The following is a 17,851-nucleotide window of genomic DNA, read 5'->3' as shown; positions in this document are numbered from 1 at the left end:
ACTGTGTGCCGGGCACAGGGAGGCGATGGCGGGAGCCGCCGGGAGGCCGGCAGGGGGCCGCGTTCGGCCTATCCCCCGCGGACCCCCGCGGATGCCGGCACCCGGGTCACTGGCGCCTCCTCCCTGAGGGACACGCCGCTCGCCTGAGAGATGGGCCGGACCCGCCCCTGCCCGGGCCTAGAGCTTGGGAATTCCCTTCCCTTAGCCCCTTTCTCCTAACATTCGTTCCCGGTAAAAGAAGAAACACCAGGACCTTTTGACAAAGCCAACTCTCAACAGACTTGTCTGACTTCGCCGGGCTCATTGTTTCCTTTTTTATTTCCTCTTTCCCTCGGACCCTTGTCCCCGTAAGCTGCGTGAGATGAATTTTGGATCAATCGCTACAGGCACTAGTCTTCGCGTTTTATTAAAAATGTTTTCAGCTCATTTCCTTACTTTTCCCCGAAGGCAAATCACTAAACAAAACGCTCTTTTGCGGACAGTGGACGTCGCTTGGTCGGCGGACAGCCAGCTCCTGCGTGCCGTGGAGGCCAGTGGCTTCGGCAGCTGCGAGGAGCCGCGCACACTGCATGGACCAGCCAGGCCTTTCAGGCCCGGTGCTCCGCAGAGCCCCAGCCCCCCTCACGGTCAGCCTGGTGGGAGGCAGAGCGAACAAGACCTGTCCTGCTACTTTACAGACCGTCCTTCGTCAGGGACATTTTCATGCGGTAAACACTTTCCACTGACGGGCATCGCCACCCTCACTGTCGGCCTCACAGTTTTCATGGAGATTCTCTCTCTCTCGCTGACCCTGAGTGACTGTAGCTGCTCCCACGCCTCCTCACACCCTTTAATCCGTGTGATTGTCAAATGGGGGGGCGCGTGGCTGGAGACAAAGCTGGTCTTAGACACGCCCTGGGCGCACGGCAAGGCTCTCATAGCAGCGGGCACAGCGTGCATCCGCACGGCGCTCCGCAGGCACGGGAGAGACCTGGGAGAAGGGGGCCGTCCGCGGGGGCGGCCCGGCTCTCTGCCCCACTGCTGCTGGCTGACGCGCTTGTCCTCTCTTTTTTGCTGTGGCACTCAAATGCCGCATTCTTGTGAAACTAAGTAATTATTTTTTCTCACATGGAAAGAAACAGGGTAAATGTCATTTTTTTGTTCATTCGAAACTTTCTAAAAGATATATTCGAGAGACTTTAGAAGATCTTGAAGCAATGCTATTTTCAAATCAAAAATGTTTAACAATGCTTCTCAGATTAAGAGAAGCTTCCTAGTTTCCATGCGGATATTTTTTTTTTTTTAGGTTGACTGCTTAAGCAAGCTGCGTCATCTAATGGATCATTTTTTCTTTTGAAAAAAAAAAGTGACAATACGGAAAAACGCAAAGAAAAATACAACAAACACCCATGACTTCACAACCCAGACCAGATATTTATAACATTTTGTCATCAGAAAGATAATGCTGACATCCCCTGTGCGAGCTGCTGACTGGAGAGGTGGGGCCGCGGGTAACTCCCCGCGTGGGTCTGTCCTGCCGAGGGCCGTGCCCCCTACGAGGACAGCCGGCGCAGCCCGTCCCCTCCAGTCCCTGTCCACGTCACCTTTACTTAATCTCCCCAGTGTACCTGGAAAACGAGCACCTCAGTATGAACAAACAGTGTCAATAACCGTGAATGATCATCATTCGGAACTTCGTCAGCAGTGATCTGATTCCCGAACTGGTACAAATTTCTATATTACTTTGGAGAGATTTCTCACTGATAATAATTATGTGTTTTCTAGTACGACGAGGAAAGTATTTATATTTCCTATCCTATAATGCCAGTGAGGCAATAGTTTCCCCTCTAAGAAAGCAGCAGCCCCTCCTGTAGAGGCGGAGGGCTTAATTTCTAAATTACTTTAAAGGGTGAGCGTTTAAATGTTAACCCGGCGCTCGTTCTCTTGGGGAGGAAAAAGGAAGACGAAGCAGAGGAACATTCCTAGAAATGTGCGTGTGACCTCTGTGGTCCTTACAGTAAATTAGACTAGTTCTACACTGATCGTGTGTTGTGCCCTCCTCGGCTGACAGAACTTTTCCATTCAGTGGGCAGGTGGATTTCCTACACACCCTGCTGGCCTGAAGAGGGAGTTTGCTTTCGCGTGTTTCCATTACAGCACAGCGCCTCGGAGGGAATCCTCTGTGGTATTTTCGTACGGGCTATGAATCTTTAATCTGTAGGCCGTGTTTGTATCTGAGAGGTGACTATTAATAGCCTGCTGACTTTCTTACAAAAGGGATTTCCCTGTGTATGGGTGGATTAACCTTTCAAAACATGTTTCTATTTAAACCACTGAGTTACCGTTTGATTCAGAACCGTCAGGACGACCTCGCCACGTCCCGACGGCCCTGTGGGACGCGCGCCGGGACCGGAGCGGGCCTCGCCGCGTGTGGCCGTGTGAGTAACGCTGACACGCCGCGCCTGTGCTTTCATTTTGCTTACTTACAGGGTCGGCTGCGACCTGACTTCTTTATAAGATGCGTGACGTTTGCATGTTGAAATGGCATGTCTGACCGATGGCGACTGTAGTAACAGTGGTGATCGGGGAACGGTTTCGTGTATTCCGGGTGGGAAGTGCAACTCCAGGTGGCCGGCGGAGCTTATAAAATGCAGTAACGTGGGATGGTTTTCCTGAAAACTTTTAGGGTCTTTATCTGTTAGCCTCTGTCTATGTCACATAAATAAGCCTTTGAAATGATACAGGTAACTATGTGAATGCTATCCTATGGGCTTATTTCTAACCATTCTGCACACGATCACTACCTGCTAGCCACAGGAAGAGCCTGACCACGCTCGCCCCCTCCGGTCACCTTGGGGTTCAGCAGTCTGGACTGAGCGGTGCCGAGTGCAGGCCGAGGAGCGTGTGTGTCGTTGTAGGGGGCTGCGGCTTCGTCCTGTCTTCATGGGAGTGTATAACCTGTTCACGGGAAGCAGAGAAGGTTATAAAAGAATGTATTTCTAGGTATAAAGTCACTGGACTGTTTTCTTTAAATAGCAAAAATTTCCACAGGAGACTGGGAAATAAACTTCCCGTGGTATAATTCAAGTGTGAGCAAATCAAACGGACAGGCAAGGAAGGCCGTGTTCACAGCCGGCCGTGGACGCGGGCGGAGTAGATGCCGCGAGAGTCGCGCTGTTTCCTTCACCTGGCGCCGTTCCGTTTCTGGCCAAGCCACGAACTTCCTGCTGGTACATGCTGGGGACTCGGATCCTCCCGGGAGGGCCAGGTGGGGCCCTGCGGCGGGAACCCTGCGCCTGCGGCTCTGTGCCCACGGCGTTCGGCTGCACGGGGCCTCGGCGCGACGGCCACAGGAGTCTTCCCGAGTGACGAGTGGGTCGGGGTTAGCGGGCCGTGTGAAGATGTGCGCTCTGCGATGTTTCAGCAGCTCAGAGCTGTGCTGTGTTGTTAAAGTCCAGAAAGCGGGGGGGTGGGGGGTGAACGTGCCTCCTCACCTTCTCCTTTCCTCTCCCCCCTCCCTCTCCACCCCCCCTCCCTCCTTCCTGCCCTCCCTGTCCCTCAGCTTACCCCTGCTCCCCCTCGCCACTGCGTCTAAACCTTAATTAGTCTGTAAGCCATCAGCTTCCAGTACAACTTCTCCATTGACCTTTGCAGCCAATGTACCATTTCCCAATTTTAAGGGAATAGATGAGGTAGGAATGAGGAAGAAATAGTTTTAAACATGGAAAATTGAGTATTAAACTCAATTCCTCCTGTTAAAGGACCTGAAACATATTAGTGCCAAAGGGACCTGTGGGGCAACGTAGAAGAGCCAGGCAACGGTCCCAAGCGCCTAATCGGTCGAGGCCCCTGACCCCTGGCCATCCTCGCCCACGGGGATTAGGCCTCTCCGTGGGAGGAGCGGGTGCGGGCCAAGAGCAGAGCCGCTTGCTAAGCTCTCTGTCACCTGAGCACCAGGCCTCCTTTTAAGTGTCTCTTTTACAAATCGCTCTTTAAGGCTCTAGTCTTCAGCGCGTCGACTTTCGGTTCCTAGAATCTGCTTTCTCACCAAGATTAGAGAGTGAAGACCACTCAGAGGGAAGGCGGTCCCCACCGCGCTTTTCCCATCTGTTGGGAGCTGTGGCAGTCTGGATCTTTCTGCGACTGTTTCTGGGAAGGACGAAGGACTTAGAATAAAAGAAACATACTTCCCACACATGTCCTCAAGTCTGTAAGAAAGAGGCAAGAACAAACAATGTCTTTCCGCTGAAATTGTGCAGAACATGAGTAAAATATTAATTTTATTTGAAAACACTGCCAAGATTAAATAACCCCACGGTTTTAAAATAAAAGCAACATACGGGTGAAAATTATTCTGGTGGCTACAAAGTGCAGTCCCAATGAACAGACCCCTTGATTGATCGAAGAATATAAAAATCCTTGGATGACAGAGAAATGGTCACAGGGGGGCAGTGAGTACACAGTTAGTAGCTTATGATGGTCAGTCCTCAGAATTAATTATTCTATGCTTTTGCTAATCGGGCATGTATAAATTCTGCAAGAAGAAATATATTAGGCAGCACAATTCATAACACACATTTGAAGGTAAATTACCCTTTTTAGTTTTAAATTATATCTTAAATTACCACTATGGTGCAACATTTCCTTCTGCTGTCAATCAATACTGATAAATAGTACGGTTATGTCCGATGACTCTAAGACAAAGGAACGTCATCAGTACGTCCTTGGGTAGGTTGTCATACTCACTTTTTTCCCTTCAGTTTTAGAGAATACAGTATCATTTTTCACAAGCTCTTCTCTAGGAGAAGCTGTTTAAAAGTCTTCTGGGAAGATGGCCTATGTTTACAAAAGGCAGAACAACGGTAAACATTAAAATAAGCAAAAAATGGGTCAGCTTAAACAACAGGAGCAAGTGCTTCCCTTCTGAATTTTTCTTGTAGAGAAAAACATAAATATTGGAACAGCAGCAAAACTATTGACTTTGATTTATAATTGAAAAAAATGAGTAGGAAGATTCTCAACTTTAAAGTGTTTCATGTAGACAAATTTAATGCTATCTAAAGGTTTGAAAAAAAAATAAGATGAATTTCTAATTAGGGATTGTTTTAGTGACTGTTTAAAAATAAGAAAAAAATATCAAAAAAATATAACATGAACATTAACATTAAGATAAGACTAAGGCAGGGAATATAAAACTAGTCTGAGAGAGTCTTGAACTTCACATGTCAAAGCACAGGACGGATTTCGTACCTGGAATCCAGCGTCCGGGGTCAAGTCTCATCTCAGCGTTTCTTTACCAACAGAAAGCGTTTATTAAACCCCCAGGGCTGAGCTTAGTGTTCGTTAACTATTATTAGAATTAAATGTCTTTCATTCATTTTCACTTTGTCATATTGAGATAGCAGAGTACCTTACATACAAACATGTGTATTAATCTGGGATAGCTACCTGGATGTTAAAATGCCAAGGTGATTTCAAGGCAGTCATGGGTATTTAGATTTACCGAAATTGCTTAATTTTAATAAGCCTATGTTATCATTATTATTACTTTGAAAACATAGTCCCTGACATGTTTCTGTTGCTGAAATTTTGGTGCCTGTCAGGATCCAGTCACTCACAGAAGCTCACCCCCGCAGCACAAGGAACAGCTCCCAGTCTCACCTCTTCATCATTATCTGCAAAACAATTGATATTCATAAATACAAAACACACATTATAACGCGCATGTCCCATAAAAACCACCATCTCTACAGGATTTCCAGTGAGTTTTGAATGCTAAAGATTTAAATTCCATCATACTTATTCAGAGCTTATTATGCACCAGGCAACTCTAGGCAAATCTCCGTGGGGTGCAGGTGAACTGTCCTCTCTTATTTAATCTTTATGTTCTCCCCTTTGAAGACAGGAAGTGTTATCCTAACTTCATAGATGAGGAGATTGGGGCTCAGAGAGGTTTTTTTTTTTTTTTTTTAAATAATCACCAAAAGTCACAAAGCTTGTTGAGAGTCAGAGACCGAAGGGGACCCACATCTTCTGACTCTTAACTCAATTACCTTTCTGATGAACACACATGCTAGGAAACACACATGCTGGGAAAGGTGGATTTGTCCTCTGTGAGATGTCAGTGAAGTCGTTCAGAGGAAATCCACAGTACAAGACAAGTTCCCAGAACGGAGCTACTTCTGGACCCCGAGCAAGCCGCTGCTGGTCCTGCTGCGGAATGAGGGGCCCTTCTATGGGCCAGATCCTCTCTACAGGGCCAGAACCGGCCACTGGTCACATTTCAGTAAGCCTCCAAGACAAATGCCTCACGAGCCCTACGGCGATGTATGTAATCCTGGGGGGTGGGGGTGGGGCGGAGGGCTGGTTCCACAGCGCCTGCTGGAAGGGTGAGGAGCCCTTCGCCCAGTCTCCTCTCACGACAGGGACGGCGATCACGCCTTGCCCCGGGACCAGCAGGTTCCGTGACGGCCTTGGTGAGTGTCTTGGTCTCCTGACTCCCGGCTCAGTAACTGGTCTAGTTTCAGTCCCCAGGTGTGAGTTTTTCAGACAGAAGTGGTGCAGGTGCCCGGGGCGACTGAGCGACAGAGAACGAGGGTGGCAAAGAACCAAACAAAAAGGCTTCTTAGAAGGAAACAGATGCTGAAAGTCCCCTAATCTGACACCGTTCTCAGAACTATGAGATGGAAAAAACCCCAGCTGCTCTTTGGGGTATTTCTTTCTTTTGATTTAGCCAAATGATGTGCAGCCAACAATCTCTTTCTTCTTCTCGATTTCCCTCGAGCCATTATGGTAAATGAGAGCATGTGTCATTTTTCTCTCTTCCAGTTTCTTCCGCACTGCAATCAAAGGGCCTAAGTACCTGCTAGAGATAGGAATCTGATTCGCGAGAGGACATAAATGAAGACCTAGAACAAATGCTTAATTTTTTAAAGTGACCTCATATATATTCTTCAAAACCTTGAACATTTGCTTAATTTTGCATAGGAATGATCTGAAACGGTTTGATGGACTCTTAGCTTTGTGTTTGTAAATCGAGGCTGGTTTTACAGTTGCCTAATACACTTGATAATCCCTGTTTCCAGGCTAAGTGGATTCCTTTTTCTTCTTACTTTTTAAAATTTTTCGGATGTACAATGACTTTAACTGGGAGTTCTAGGACCAAAGCTTCTTGAACGTACAAACTGGTGTAGAGAGTGAGTCAGACCAAGCTAAGCTAGTATTGGAAAGCCATCTTGAGGGTTTGGTATTAAAAGTGCTACGGACCCATGTTTTCAGGCATGATTCACATTCCTTAGTTCGTTCACTCAATGTTAGTGGAGCACTTGGCACCTCACAGGTGCTGTACAAGGTAACGGGCAATTGGTAGAGAACTAAACAGACATAAAATCACAGAACTTACAGCTTAGCGGGGAAGAATGGCCAAAAGCAAATAACGGCACACCCACCAACACAGTGAAGCCACAATTACGACAAACGCTACCAATGGAAGGTGCACACGGTCACAGGAGTGGACAGCGAAGGAAGTGAGTACGCTATGGGGAGTCAGGAAAGAGTTCTTTTAAGGAGAAGAGTCTAAGGAGAAGAAACAGCAGATTCTAAGATTGCAGCGGGAGGGAGCATTCCTTCACGGAACGGAATGAAAGGCCGATATGTGATAAAGACGCTGGAAGGTGCTTCCGGGTCAGTGGGGGAGAGGACAGCACTTTGGGTTGTCACGGGTTTGGGGGCTGATGATCGTAAGCATCTTGCAAAACCAGGAGAGCTCTCACAGAACGAAGGACCGCCACCTCCGGCCGGGAGCGGCCTGTTTGAGACGTGCGGGGCCAGTTACCTATGAGAAGGACTTTGATTACCGTGATGGGAAACCACAAAGGTGCTTCTCTGTGGGGTGGCGACGGGGGTGATGAGATCAAGCGTGTGTTTTGGGAAGGACACTATGCTCCCCAGTTCGCTCTTCAGTTATGCACAAGTTGCTTCTTTCTACAGGGAGGGCAAGGGCACCACGTCACCCTCCTGCCTTGAGCATTAATCCAAGAGCGATGCGAGTCACTGCCCCCAGTGCTGACAGCAAATATTTGGCAGTGACAACCATGCCATTTTAGAATCCAAGGGACATTAACGATAATCCAATCAGGCTCTCCATCAGAAGAGGACTGCGATCTCGAGAGAAGTAATATGCTTAAGAACACTCATCTAAGCTAATTAAAAAATTGGGACTAGAAAAATAAAATGAAAACAAAAAATATTTGGTTTCTAATCTGGTGGGCTTTTCTAGTGGGTTTTTCCCTCCACATTTCTTTTTTACTAATAGTAGAAAGGATCTCAAAACCTTTATGCATGATCTGCATATTGGCAACAAATAAGCCCACGCTTTGGAAATCACAAAAGGCTCTGAAAAATAAACTCTTGATGAAGGCAAATCGAATTGTTTGAAAAGAACTTTTAAGAACACTGTGGTTTGTTTGTCTACTTCCTTAGTTTTTTTTTTAATTGAATTTTAAAGCCTTCGGGCAGGACATTCATTCGCCTGTTCTCCACAGGCCTAACAGCCATCTAACGGTGCGATTTGTGTTTGTGTCTGACCTGGCAGGCATTTTCCCACTCCTAACTGAAAACGCTGCTCCTTTCCCACACGCCACCTGAGCCTCTCGGCAGGGACGAACCCTGCACCCACTCTCTGGGGACAACAGTCGGATGGGGCACAGGGCGCATTCCGTGCTCACAGCCCAGCACAGTCACCCCGAAAGCTGAGTGGCATGTGTATCACAAGTCAGTCTTATTTGTTCCCCAAAACTATACACGACAATCTTACCTTTTTTGCAATTATATAATTTAAATAAAATTTATAAAAGCTGATGTTACATGAGTACAAAAAAGAATTCTGGTTCGTATGCAAGCTAATCTGAGTAAAAAACGTGAGTTGCTGAATTTAAATTGGACGTGGGTGACAGAAATGTAAAAGAGTGAGAAAAGATCATGAAGATCTCAAAGGCTTTTGTTCTCAGACAGTTCTGTAAACGTCTTAAAATTCTAATTCTCCTGTAAAGGCCAGAAAGCCTATTCCAAATGCCATCGGCAGGGCCCCACCCGGAAAGGGGGGCTCGGCCACTGAGGTGCACCTCTGTATTCTAAGTTACAAGAAATTGATGACATTCATGTATTATTATTCATGAGTCCCATTTTAAACTATTTTTTTGATCAACCGACTACCTGTAGGTCTCTCATGGGATCCATAAGAAAGCGCTTTATTTATTAAACATCAAAATCCCATTTCTAAAACAATCAACATAGGCACGATTATATATGTAGGTGTGAGTGCGTGTATATGTATGTTTTTCATGTTATCTTGTGAAATCTTGACTATTTTATATAGATGTAGGGATAATTTTCACAATGGCTTAGTACTTACCCGAGGCATTTCATCTAAAGGTATTGACTCTGGCTGACGCCTGAGTCTGAACTTAGTCAAGGTGGACGCGGGGAGGGAGCAGAGCTCCAGGGAAGGGCGTTGTCTGTGAAGAGCCCGCATCGGCTGCAGGCTCCGTCCCAGGCTTTCGCGCCTTGGGTCACGCGTGCGTCCGACGCACCCCGGTGCTGCGGCGTGGCCCTGGCCCACACGGCAGACATGTGCGACGGCAGGAGAATTCTTTGGCAATTTTCAACACGACATTCTCGGGGCCCGTGAAGCCATTTCGGCAGAGTTGACTATGACGGGGAACACGCCCCGGCCCTTGAACCCGACTTTAGAAATCCAGGTGCATTACAATCTGTCACCACAAATGGTGAAAAGCTCATAAAACTTGGTTTACTTCCAAAAGTAAGTTTATTCTCTAAAGTTGAGTTATTTTGGAACTGAGGATTGTGTAAACTTCTGCTTAAACAATCACACAGCTTATGATCTTCACTGATGTACTGAAATTCATCCAAGAATCTGGGACGTGTTTTAGTTAAGTTAAACAGAAGGGAACAGCTGCTTCTTGAGCAGTAAGAAACTCCTTAAAAAGAGGAGAAAGAGAAGGGGGAGAGAAGGGGAAGACAGCGACCAAATGATGGAAGCGAAGAAACGCGTTTGCCTCGGCTGAGGGGTGCTGTCAGCCGCCCGGTCTCCAATGTTGTGGTCACTGAGTCCCAGAAACGCTACGTGGTTTATGCCAGTCCTCTCCCAGGGAGGGGAAATCATAAAACGACTTAAAGTTACATGTTAAGTAAGCTCTCTTGATTTCAATTTTTTTTACATAAAGAAGGCGAAAATAAAACAACGTAAATAATCCACTAAAAAGGTCTGGGCACTGATGTACGGAGGGAAAGCTGGACATGGACGTTACCGCGAGGCTCCTTCTCACTCACGGTCTTGGACTCTGAGGCGTCCGGGGAGGAAACAGGCGCCCTTGGGCTCTCCGATGCCAGTGCCCCTTACTCGTCATTTTAACACCTTTTCTCTGAGCAGTGAGGTATCATGCCTTCACCCTACTCTTAAAATGCGAAGTCCACAGCGTGAGCCAGGTGTCAGGCCAGGTCCTGGGGGTGCGCAAATGACAAAGGCAAGACCGGGGCCTCGAGGCCTCCTGCTCCCACAGCAGGATCATGACTTCTTTGAAGGCAAACACCTATTTCTTTACTTGGAATCTTAGAATCACAGAATTTTAGAGTCAAAAGGGCCCTTAGAAGTAATATCCATACCACCCCCCAAACCCCAAGCTCTCTCAATATAAGCTCTCCCACCCACCATGACTCAGATGAAATGACCACAATTACTTACCTCTACTCTCCTAAGACTCCATTTAAATGACACCCATTAACTAGTCTAGTGTACTAACTACATGCCAGGCACTACTGTCTGAACTTTACACACATACCGAACGTAGGTGCCATATTTAAGCCTCGTTACAGCCCTCATAAGGCAGGTGATATTATCCCCAGCTCACTGAAGAGGACGCAGAAGCAAAGACAAGTCGGCAGTCACCAGAGGGGCAGGGACAGTCCCCGCTTCAGGCTCCTCTTAATCACTACACCATCCTGCTCCTGTGGGTGCAAGGAAAAGTTATTTAAACGCTTACAAACAGGAACAGGAGGCCGGCTCTATTATTTTTCACCCTATGATATTTTTAAGTCACAAATATTCCTTAGCTTTACTTTCTTCATCTTATTTACCAAACTTTAACCTGTTAATTTAGGTCTTTTCCAAAAATCTTCAAAAGAGTGGGCCATAGAAGCTAGAATTCCGGAGTCAGATCTCAGTGTTCGGTTCACGGCAGCCCTGTTGGCACAGAGTAGTTGTATTACAGTCGCACCTTGTATCAGCGACGGCATCGACCACATATGAGAACATTTCTGTCATCTCCGGGTGAAAAACGGCTTCTCAAATGACCCTGGAGGGTAGAGGATAAATGCCACAGACACTAACGAAAGAAGTGTTGCCTAAGAGATATATTTTTTGAGGGTTCACTTATAATGTAATTATTTTACATGTTACTTTAAAATATTTTAGCATTAAAATTAGAACTCACCTATTTCAAACTTGAAATTTCATCTGTATATAATGTTCAGTTGTGGAATAACAATAGCAAATCACAGACCGTGAGTTAAATGGCTTGACACATCTAATTCTAGACCAGCCATTAATTAGCCAAATCATTGTCCTCTCTGGCTTGTTTCCTCTCTCGTGGAGTGACGGTGTCATAATCCTCAGGGTCTTCTCCAAGGTCTCGGATTCTGTGATTCTCTGCCACGTGGCATTTCAGGTCTGCTGGGAAATCAGCATTTTATAAAAAGTAATTTTAGAAACAATGAAACCATTGAAGACATTTTTTCTTTTTAAATCCTTAGTCCACATTTATTTCATTTAATTAGCCAAAAATTAAAAACCTCATCTTCTGCAAAGCACAGCATGGGCGCCGACTGCAAGCCACTCCCTGTCGGGCAGCAGCCCACTGGCCTGCGTCTTGGCTGCATTTGCAGAGCTGTGTCAGCGTTCCAGAGCGCCACATGCAGAGAGTGGGCGCCGGTGCAGTTTGGCACAGTTGAAAAATAGCCGTACTAGTTGGTGGTCCAGTTCCTACGAGCCCCGAAAAGCCTTTACTTTCATCTGCTAACTGGCTACCACGGTGGTAATGGATGACTTTTAAACAGCTGTCCCAGTGGAAAACAAAACAAAATTAAAAAGCCACCCTCCCACACTGTGGACAGAAGGTGTGCCAAGAGCTGAGACGAATCCTTCTCAGAGCATTTTAACATGTGAACTTCTCTGAGGATTGTTGTTATAATTAAATAGAAGCTCATAAAACTCAGACCAGCTAGCTTCATGGTTCCCATAGACCCAAAGTGCCTAAATTTTCTTATGGGATTGTAGCAATTAGCGGTTTCTAGAAACGTTTAAAATGTGTTAAGTGGCTGCAGGAATTGGCTTTTAAAACATACACAAGTCTTCAAATGCTTCAATCTCCTATAAGCCCCTGAGCTACAGATGTCTGTGTAATGTTTGACCACAGTCTGGTGCTAATCAATATTAAAGAGAAAAATATGGAAAATAAAAAATTCTGTCTCAACATAGTTTTTTTTTTTTTTTTTTTTTTTTTAATGGTCACATTACCAGTTCCCTTGTTACCTTGAAAATCATAGAAATGGTCACCGACTCCTTGTAGGAGACGAAGTTAGAAGAAAGGCGTACTGAGCAGAAAGCTCTTGGTGTCTCTGGGCCGCGAGGCTCCTGCGGACCTCGGGCTGGACTGTGGCTAAGCGAACCACAGACACGTCGGCCGGACGGCCTACCTGCTCGTGACGCGCACGCGGAACGTCCAGCTTTCTTTCACCTGTTCCTGGATAATTTCTCCCTGTCACGAGTCTCTCCCTGAGTTGAAAGATTGAGTCTCTTTGTTTACACTCAGTATTTTACCTTTGATTGAAACTAGGCAGACGGCAAGTTCATGGTTTGCCTTTTCATAATTGGCAGTGCTAAAAACAAGGCGTGAGAGTAAAAACAGGGCTTTTGGTGAAAATGCATTTAACAGGCAGTTCTCTCCTCTGGTGACTGACAGAGTATATTCCCTGGAGACGCGTCCAGGCCTCACGTCCTTTATATATTTTCTCTTTTAGATTCCACGTGGACAACTCCCAACCAAACACGAGAAGCACAAAGAGAAACCGGTGATGTTCACCAATCAGTCTGAAGATTCTGAAAGGTAATAGCGACATTTTACGTACGAGACGTTTGCCGTTAATAGCAATGTTCTGCTTGGAACACTGTGCTTTCTGACAAAGATGATGCGACTATGAAGAGAATGTACCTGATAGAACTGTATATAAAGATAAAAAAAAAAGCTGGTGGATAACCATCTTTCATGGCTTTTCATTTCTTTGATTGCTATTGCTAATTGAACATTCTTTCATTGCTACCCAAGGGACAAGAATTATGGTGGGTTATGGTGGATTATGGAGGTGGGTTATTTGATTTTTAAAGTCTTTGGTAAATTTTCCTTGGCAAGTTTGGCCCTTAAGATAATTTCTCTTGACTAGCACAAATATTCTCCTAGGAAACAACTCAATTTCACTGATGAAGTGAACAGATAGCTGTATTTTCTGTCCCGACTTATTTAAGCCTTCACTTGGGTACAGGGTGAGAGACTCACTAAGTGTCTTATTGAAAAAGGCCCCTCCTCAGCCATTTGCCACATTCTATGGACCTTCCACGGCATTTCTCAAGCCTCGTACTAGTCACTGACCCACACAGTGATTTCTTTGACTTCTTGTCACCGTTTATGTGCAAGACACTGTGCTCGCTGCTTGCAGAAGAATCAGATAGACCCTGTGTGCTCGCTGCTTGCAGCTGAGAGACGAAACATGCACATACGGAGCAGAACTACACTGAGTGTTCTGCTTCTCCAAGGAGCCACCGACTGATACACCGCCCTGGGAAATCGGAGGAGGGCGAGAGGCCTAGTTGTGAGCACAAAGAGATGCGACAAGCGGGGTGGCGGGGGGAGCGTTCCAGGCTGGAGGCGGAGTGTGTGCCAACGTCACGGCAGGAGAGGTGCAGACTGGTGCTGGGCCGGCGAGCAGGTCCATTTGGCTGCGGCATGTGGCGTATGATACAAACACATCTTGCGGGAGAGGCTGAGCGGCTGAGAACGTACTCCACAGGCCAGTGTTTGTCTGTAAACATAAAACTTCTTTGAAGTGAAAGATAATTTAAAGAAATAGTAAGATTCAGGTTCTTAAGTCGGTGTTTCTCAGATTGGGGTTCTCATGACAGTTATTCTATAACTGTGCTGCTGTGTACATAAATCTTGGCTCTGATAAGATTTTATCTACGTTAAAGAAAAGAACTCAGCACACGACAGTATAACCCACTGTAGGTCTACAAAAAGAATGACTCTACTTCGTATAAATTTTTATAAAATGTAAGTAAAATATAAATTCACACCGTGAGCCGTCTGCGGGTTAACTGGCCATGGCGACGACCCGCAGGACTCTGTGGGTGCCGGGGAAGCAAAGACGGGGCGCACGATGCTGAGTGATTCCCGGGGAAGACGACCCCGCCTCCTCTCTGGTAGCAGAGGTCCGTACTGGGAAGATATTGCCAGTTCGAAAAGGAAAGGATGAAAGGGAAGAAACGAAGGAAAGAGAGGAAGGGAGGGAGGGAGGGAGAGCAGGGAGGGGGAGGGGGGAGGAGGGAGAGCTCAGGCGCCCCTTTTTCTTTTGAGCTGAACCCTTTTTACGTTCGGTTCTGCAGGGACACGACTTGCTATCGCTTTAGTTTTGTATACTGACATTATGATTGTTACACCAAGCTTCTTTTCAAGGCAGAAGTCAAGGAGGAGAGGAAACAGTGTGGATTCCAGTGGGGGATGGTCAAAACTACAGAGTCTTCGGGTTTTCACATTCCCTTTAAGCGAATCTGGAAGCACATTGTTCTCAAAGCAGCCCCACTCAGCATAGGATCCTGGGGCCATCCTCGTTTAGAAGTACTCTGATAACGCCAGTTCTCATTTTAATATTTCTAAAGCAGACATTTCCCTGTACTAACAGTTATTTTAAGAAACGTACATATTTCCAAAAAATGAATTACGTGTTCAGAAAATGATGATAACCTAGTAAGAAAAACTTTTAAGATGGATTATAGCCTCAAGCAGAGGTAATCTCAGAAGAATCAAATGAATGTCCCGTTCTCATGGCCCGCCCCTTCTACCTGGTGTCAAACTCCTCCAACCCGTGCATCGATGTGCATCAGACACAGTGGGCACCATCCCGGGTTGCCTTCTGGGAGCCATACTGGGTTCCGGTGCACTCGAGGAGCTCCCCAAATATGTCTTTCCCCATATTCAAAGCATTCAAATGTCTTTATGCAAAACGCTGGTGTGCTGTAAGAAAGTTGAAGTTTTTTGTTGTTGTTGTTTCTTTTCCATGTGAATAGCACATTCTCCTCAGATGCAGTATTTGGCAGCCAAACAGCTGCTGGCTATTAAATGTCCCTTAAAGCCCCCTTTTTTCCCTCTTATAAAAAGAAAAGAAGTGTAGGGACGTTTATGGGGTGGCAGGCAGATATTTTTGTGGGAGAAGAGTATGTATGTGGTAAGTGAAAGCTAAAGTGATCTCTTGTATGATATCACCGGCATTTTTACAATTCTTTTGGCCTCTTTATTTTTAACCTCCTTCGCAGCTGACCCTAAATTAAACTCTCCTGGAAAGGGCAGAATAATGAGCTATTTGTGTGGTTGCTGTCCACCCCGCAGAGGAGTTAATGGTGCCATCCACTTCCGCGGACATGGGTTATTTTCTGTCCATTCATATCATTTTGTTGGGTAGAAGAGAAATTGATTTTGAAGTGCTGAATTAGGATTTTTAATGACTCACAGAACATCATAGGTCATAATTTTTCCTCATAAATTTTACTCTTAGTCATACTTTAGATAGTTTCAATATTAAAGTTCATGAGACGAATTTATCGGTTTTTCAAAAATTATAGTTCTTCAAACCAATAATCATCAAAGTCATAATGGGCTTCCCGAGAACAATCTAGTTTAGTTTATTTTCTTCCCAAAGTAAGAGAGCGGCATCTCGACTATGTGTCTCTGTGTAATATAGTAAATCAAATTAACTTTCATTGGATGGACAAATTCACAGAAATTTGAGACAAGGGGCCTTTGGAAAACTTGTGTTTTCAGCCAGACTCTATAAAACACATTTTAAAAGCCTCTTCCATGCAAACAACGTGCACGGGCCAAGCGCAGACTTTCCGCCTTCTGAGGCCAGGCTTACACGGAGCTCCCGAGAAGAGAGTGTAGCACGGCTTTGTCCTGTCGGTTTTTAAGACTTCATGCCTATGCTAACTCTTCGCTTCAGTGCAACAACTGCTTATAAAGCTCCTACTATGTGCTAGAAAGTATTTGGGGAGATACTGTTGGAAAGAATACCCGATTGGAATTCTCCAGAGAACCTGGTTTCCCGTTCTCCGGGGAGGACCGGTGCTGCCTGCCCGTGCAAAAGCTGTGTGTGTGTGCAGACAGGGTGATGGCTTTGACCTCCACGGAGACGGCCTTGGTGTTGGTGGCGGAGGCGGGCGCTTGCCTGGAGGCCCCGTGGGACGCTCCCGCAGGCTGCAGACGGCATCATGCGGCCAGCCGAATGAGTTGCCTTTTTCCCACAGAAATCTTCAGAGTTTAAGCTAAAGGCATATCCTCCGACACGGTAATGAAGTACACAGAGCCTCCAAAGCAGCACACTCGGTTTTCCATGTCTTGAACTTGACATGTTCAAAGCCGATTAACATGATGGAAGATGTTGCATTCGCAAAATTTGGTCTTCGCTGCAGTTTGGAAATAACAGAGTCATGATTTTCTGCTGCTCTGACAGGAAGTCATGTAACTACACCAAGTGAGGAAATAATGGGGGAAAAAATGAAGGGACTCAAGTTTGGAAAATTTGGTTTGGTTTTGGTTTGGTCTTTTCTCTTTTATTCCTTCATATAAATTGAAAATTTAAATTTAATACCCTCAGCAAATTGGTTTTCTCACCTCTGGGAAGTTTCTGCTTTGAATACTACATATGTCTCTGTTTAAATGTAGGTTTACTTTTGAGAGTAGGCAGGTTATATTCGGAATTTGTTTGAAATACACTTTTATTCCTCACTTTTAGTTGTTTATACTATTTGCTAATTTTTATATTGGCATAATACTTTAGCAGACACTTGATATTTTGACTATCTGCTCCATTAGATAGAAGTTTAATTACTTAAGTCACACATGACCTCACTTTCCAAGGAAGCTGGACCAGATGATTGTTTTCTGTTTGGGATCTGGGAAGTCCTTCTGAGCTCAGGGTGTCTATTTTCCAAACACAATTACTTTCTTTGTTCTAAACCACGTAGGGTCCGTTATTCTCCTTCTATTACCAGATCGGTGTTTTCAATTGTTGTAGAAAACACCAGCACATTAAAAAGCAAAATATAATTTATTTTAAGATTCAAAGCATTTAGGTGATTTGCCTTTAAAAAATGTTTCTTTTTAATCTGCACTATACTAGATTTTATTTTAAAACACAAACAGGAAGGGAAATGTAAACGATCATGACAAAACTCAGATAATCCTAAAGTGTCATTATTACGAATACTGAATATGATACTTGGGGTGCAAGTATTCATAATACGACTTACATTTGTTTAATATTTTCCAGAACTTGGAAAGTGCTATTTAAATGTATATAGAAATTTGGAGGAGGTTTCAAAGTGAGCTTCAGTGTGTGGGCCCTGGTCATTCCCACTTGCTCTGTGTCTTATCTGCTGAGTGGCTAGCTGTTCCTGACGGGAAGGGCGGGCCGCATGGGCAGCAGGCGGTGCTCGCTGCGGGCGTGGACAGGCGGGAGACCGACGTGGCCG

General features: G+C 45.5%; 1 protein-coding gene and 1 long non-coding RNA gene across 2 annotated transcripts in view; one reads left to right on the top strand and one right to left on the bottom strand.

Annotated features, from left to right (window-relative positions):
* Positions 1 to 11,018: 11,018 nt before the first annotated feature.
* LOC118612407 overlaps positions 11,019 to 17,851 on the bottom strand; it is a 90,225-nt gene continuing 83,392 nt past the window's right edge. Inside the window, exons 9-12 of the long non-coding RNA XR_004954826.1 lie at positions 15,167 to 16,783; positions 12,751 to 14,130; positions 11,490 to 11,728; positions 11,019 to 11,351 (exon numbers count right to left, since the gene is read on the bottom strand). This is a non-coding gene — a long non-coding RNA (uncharacterized LOC118612407). The remainder of the gene's footprint in view (positions 11,352 to 11,489; positions 11,729 to 12,750; positions 14,131 to 15,166; positions 16,784 to 17,851) is intronic.
* Positions 13,105 to 17,851, top strand: part of TNIP3 (TNFAIP3 interacting protein 3) — a 57,389-nt gene continuing 52,642 nt past the window's right edge. Inside the window, exon 1 of the mRNA XM_036233444.1 lies at positions 13,105 to 13,160. Coding sequence (XP_036089337.1) covers positions 13,129 to 13,160 — 32 coding nt within the window. The 5' untranslated portion in view covers positions 13,105 to 13,128. The remainder of the gene's footprint in view (positions 13,161 to 17,851) is intronic.

The sequence above is a fragment of the Rousettus aegyptiacus genome, unplaced genomic scaffold (assembly GCF_014176215.1).
Source record: "Rousettus aegyptiacus isolate mRouAeg1 unplaced genomic scaffold, mRouAeg1.p scaffold_m13_p_16, whole genome shotgun sequence".
In the NCBI taxonomy this organism is placed as follows: domain Eukaryota; kingdom Metazoa; phylum Chordata; class Mammalia; order Chiroptera; family Pteropodidae; genus Rousettus; species Rousettus aegyptiacus.
This window is presented reverse-complemented; position numbering and strand designations above follow the sequence as displayed.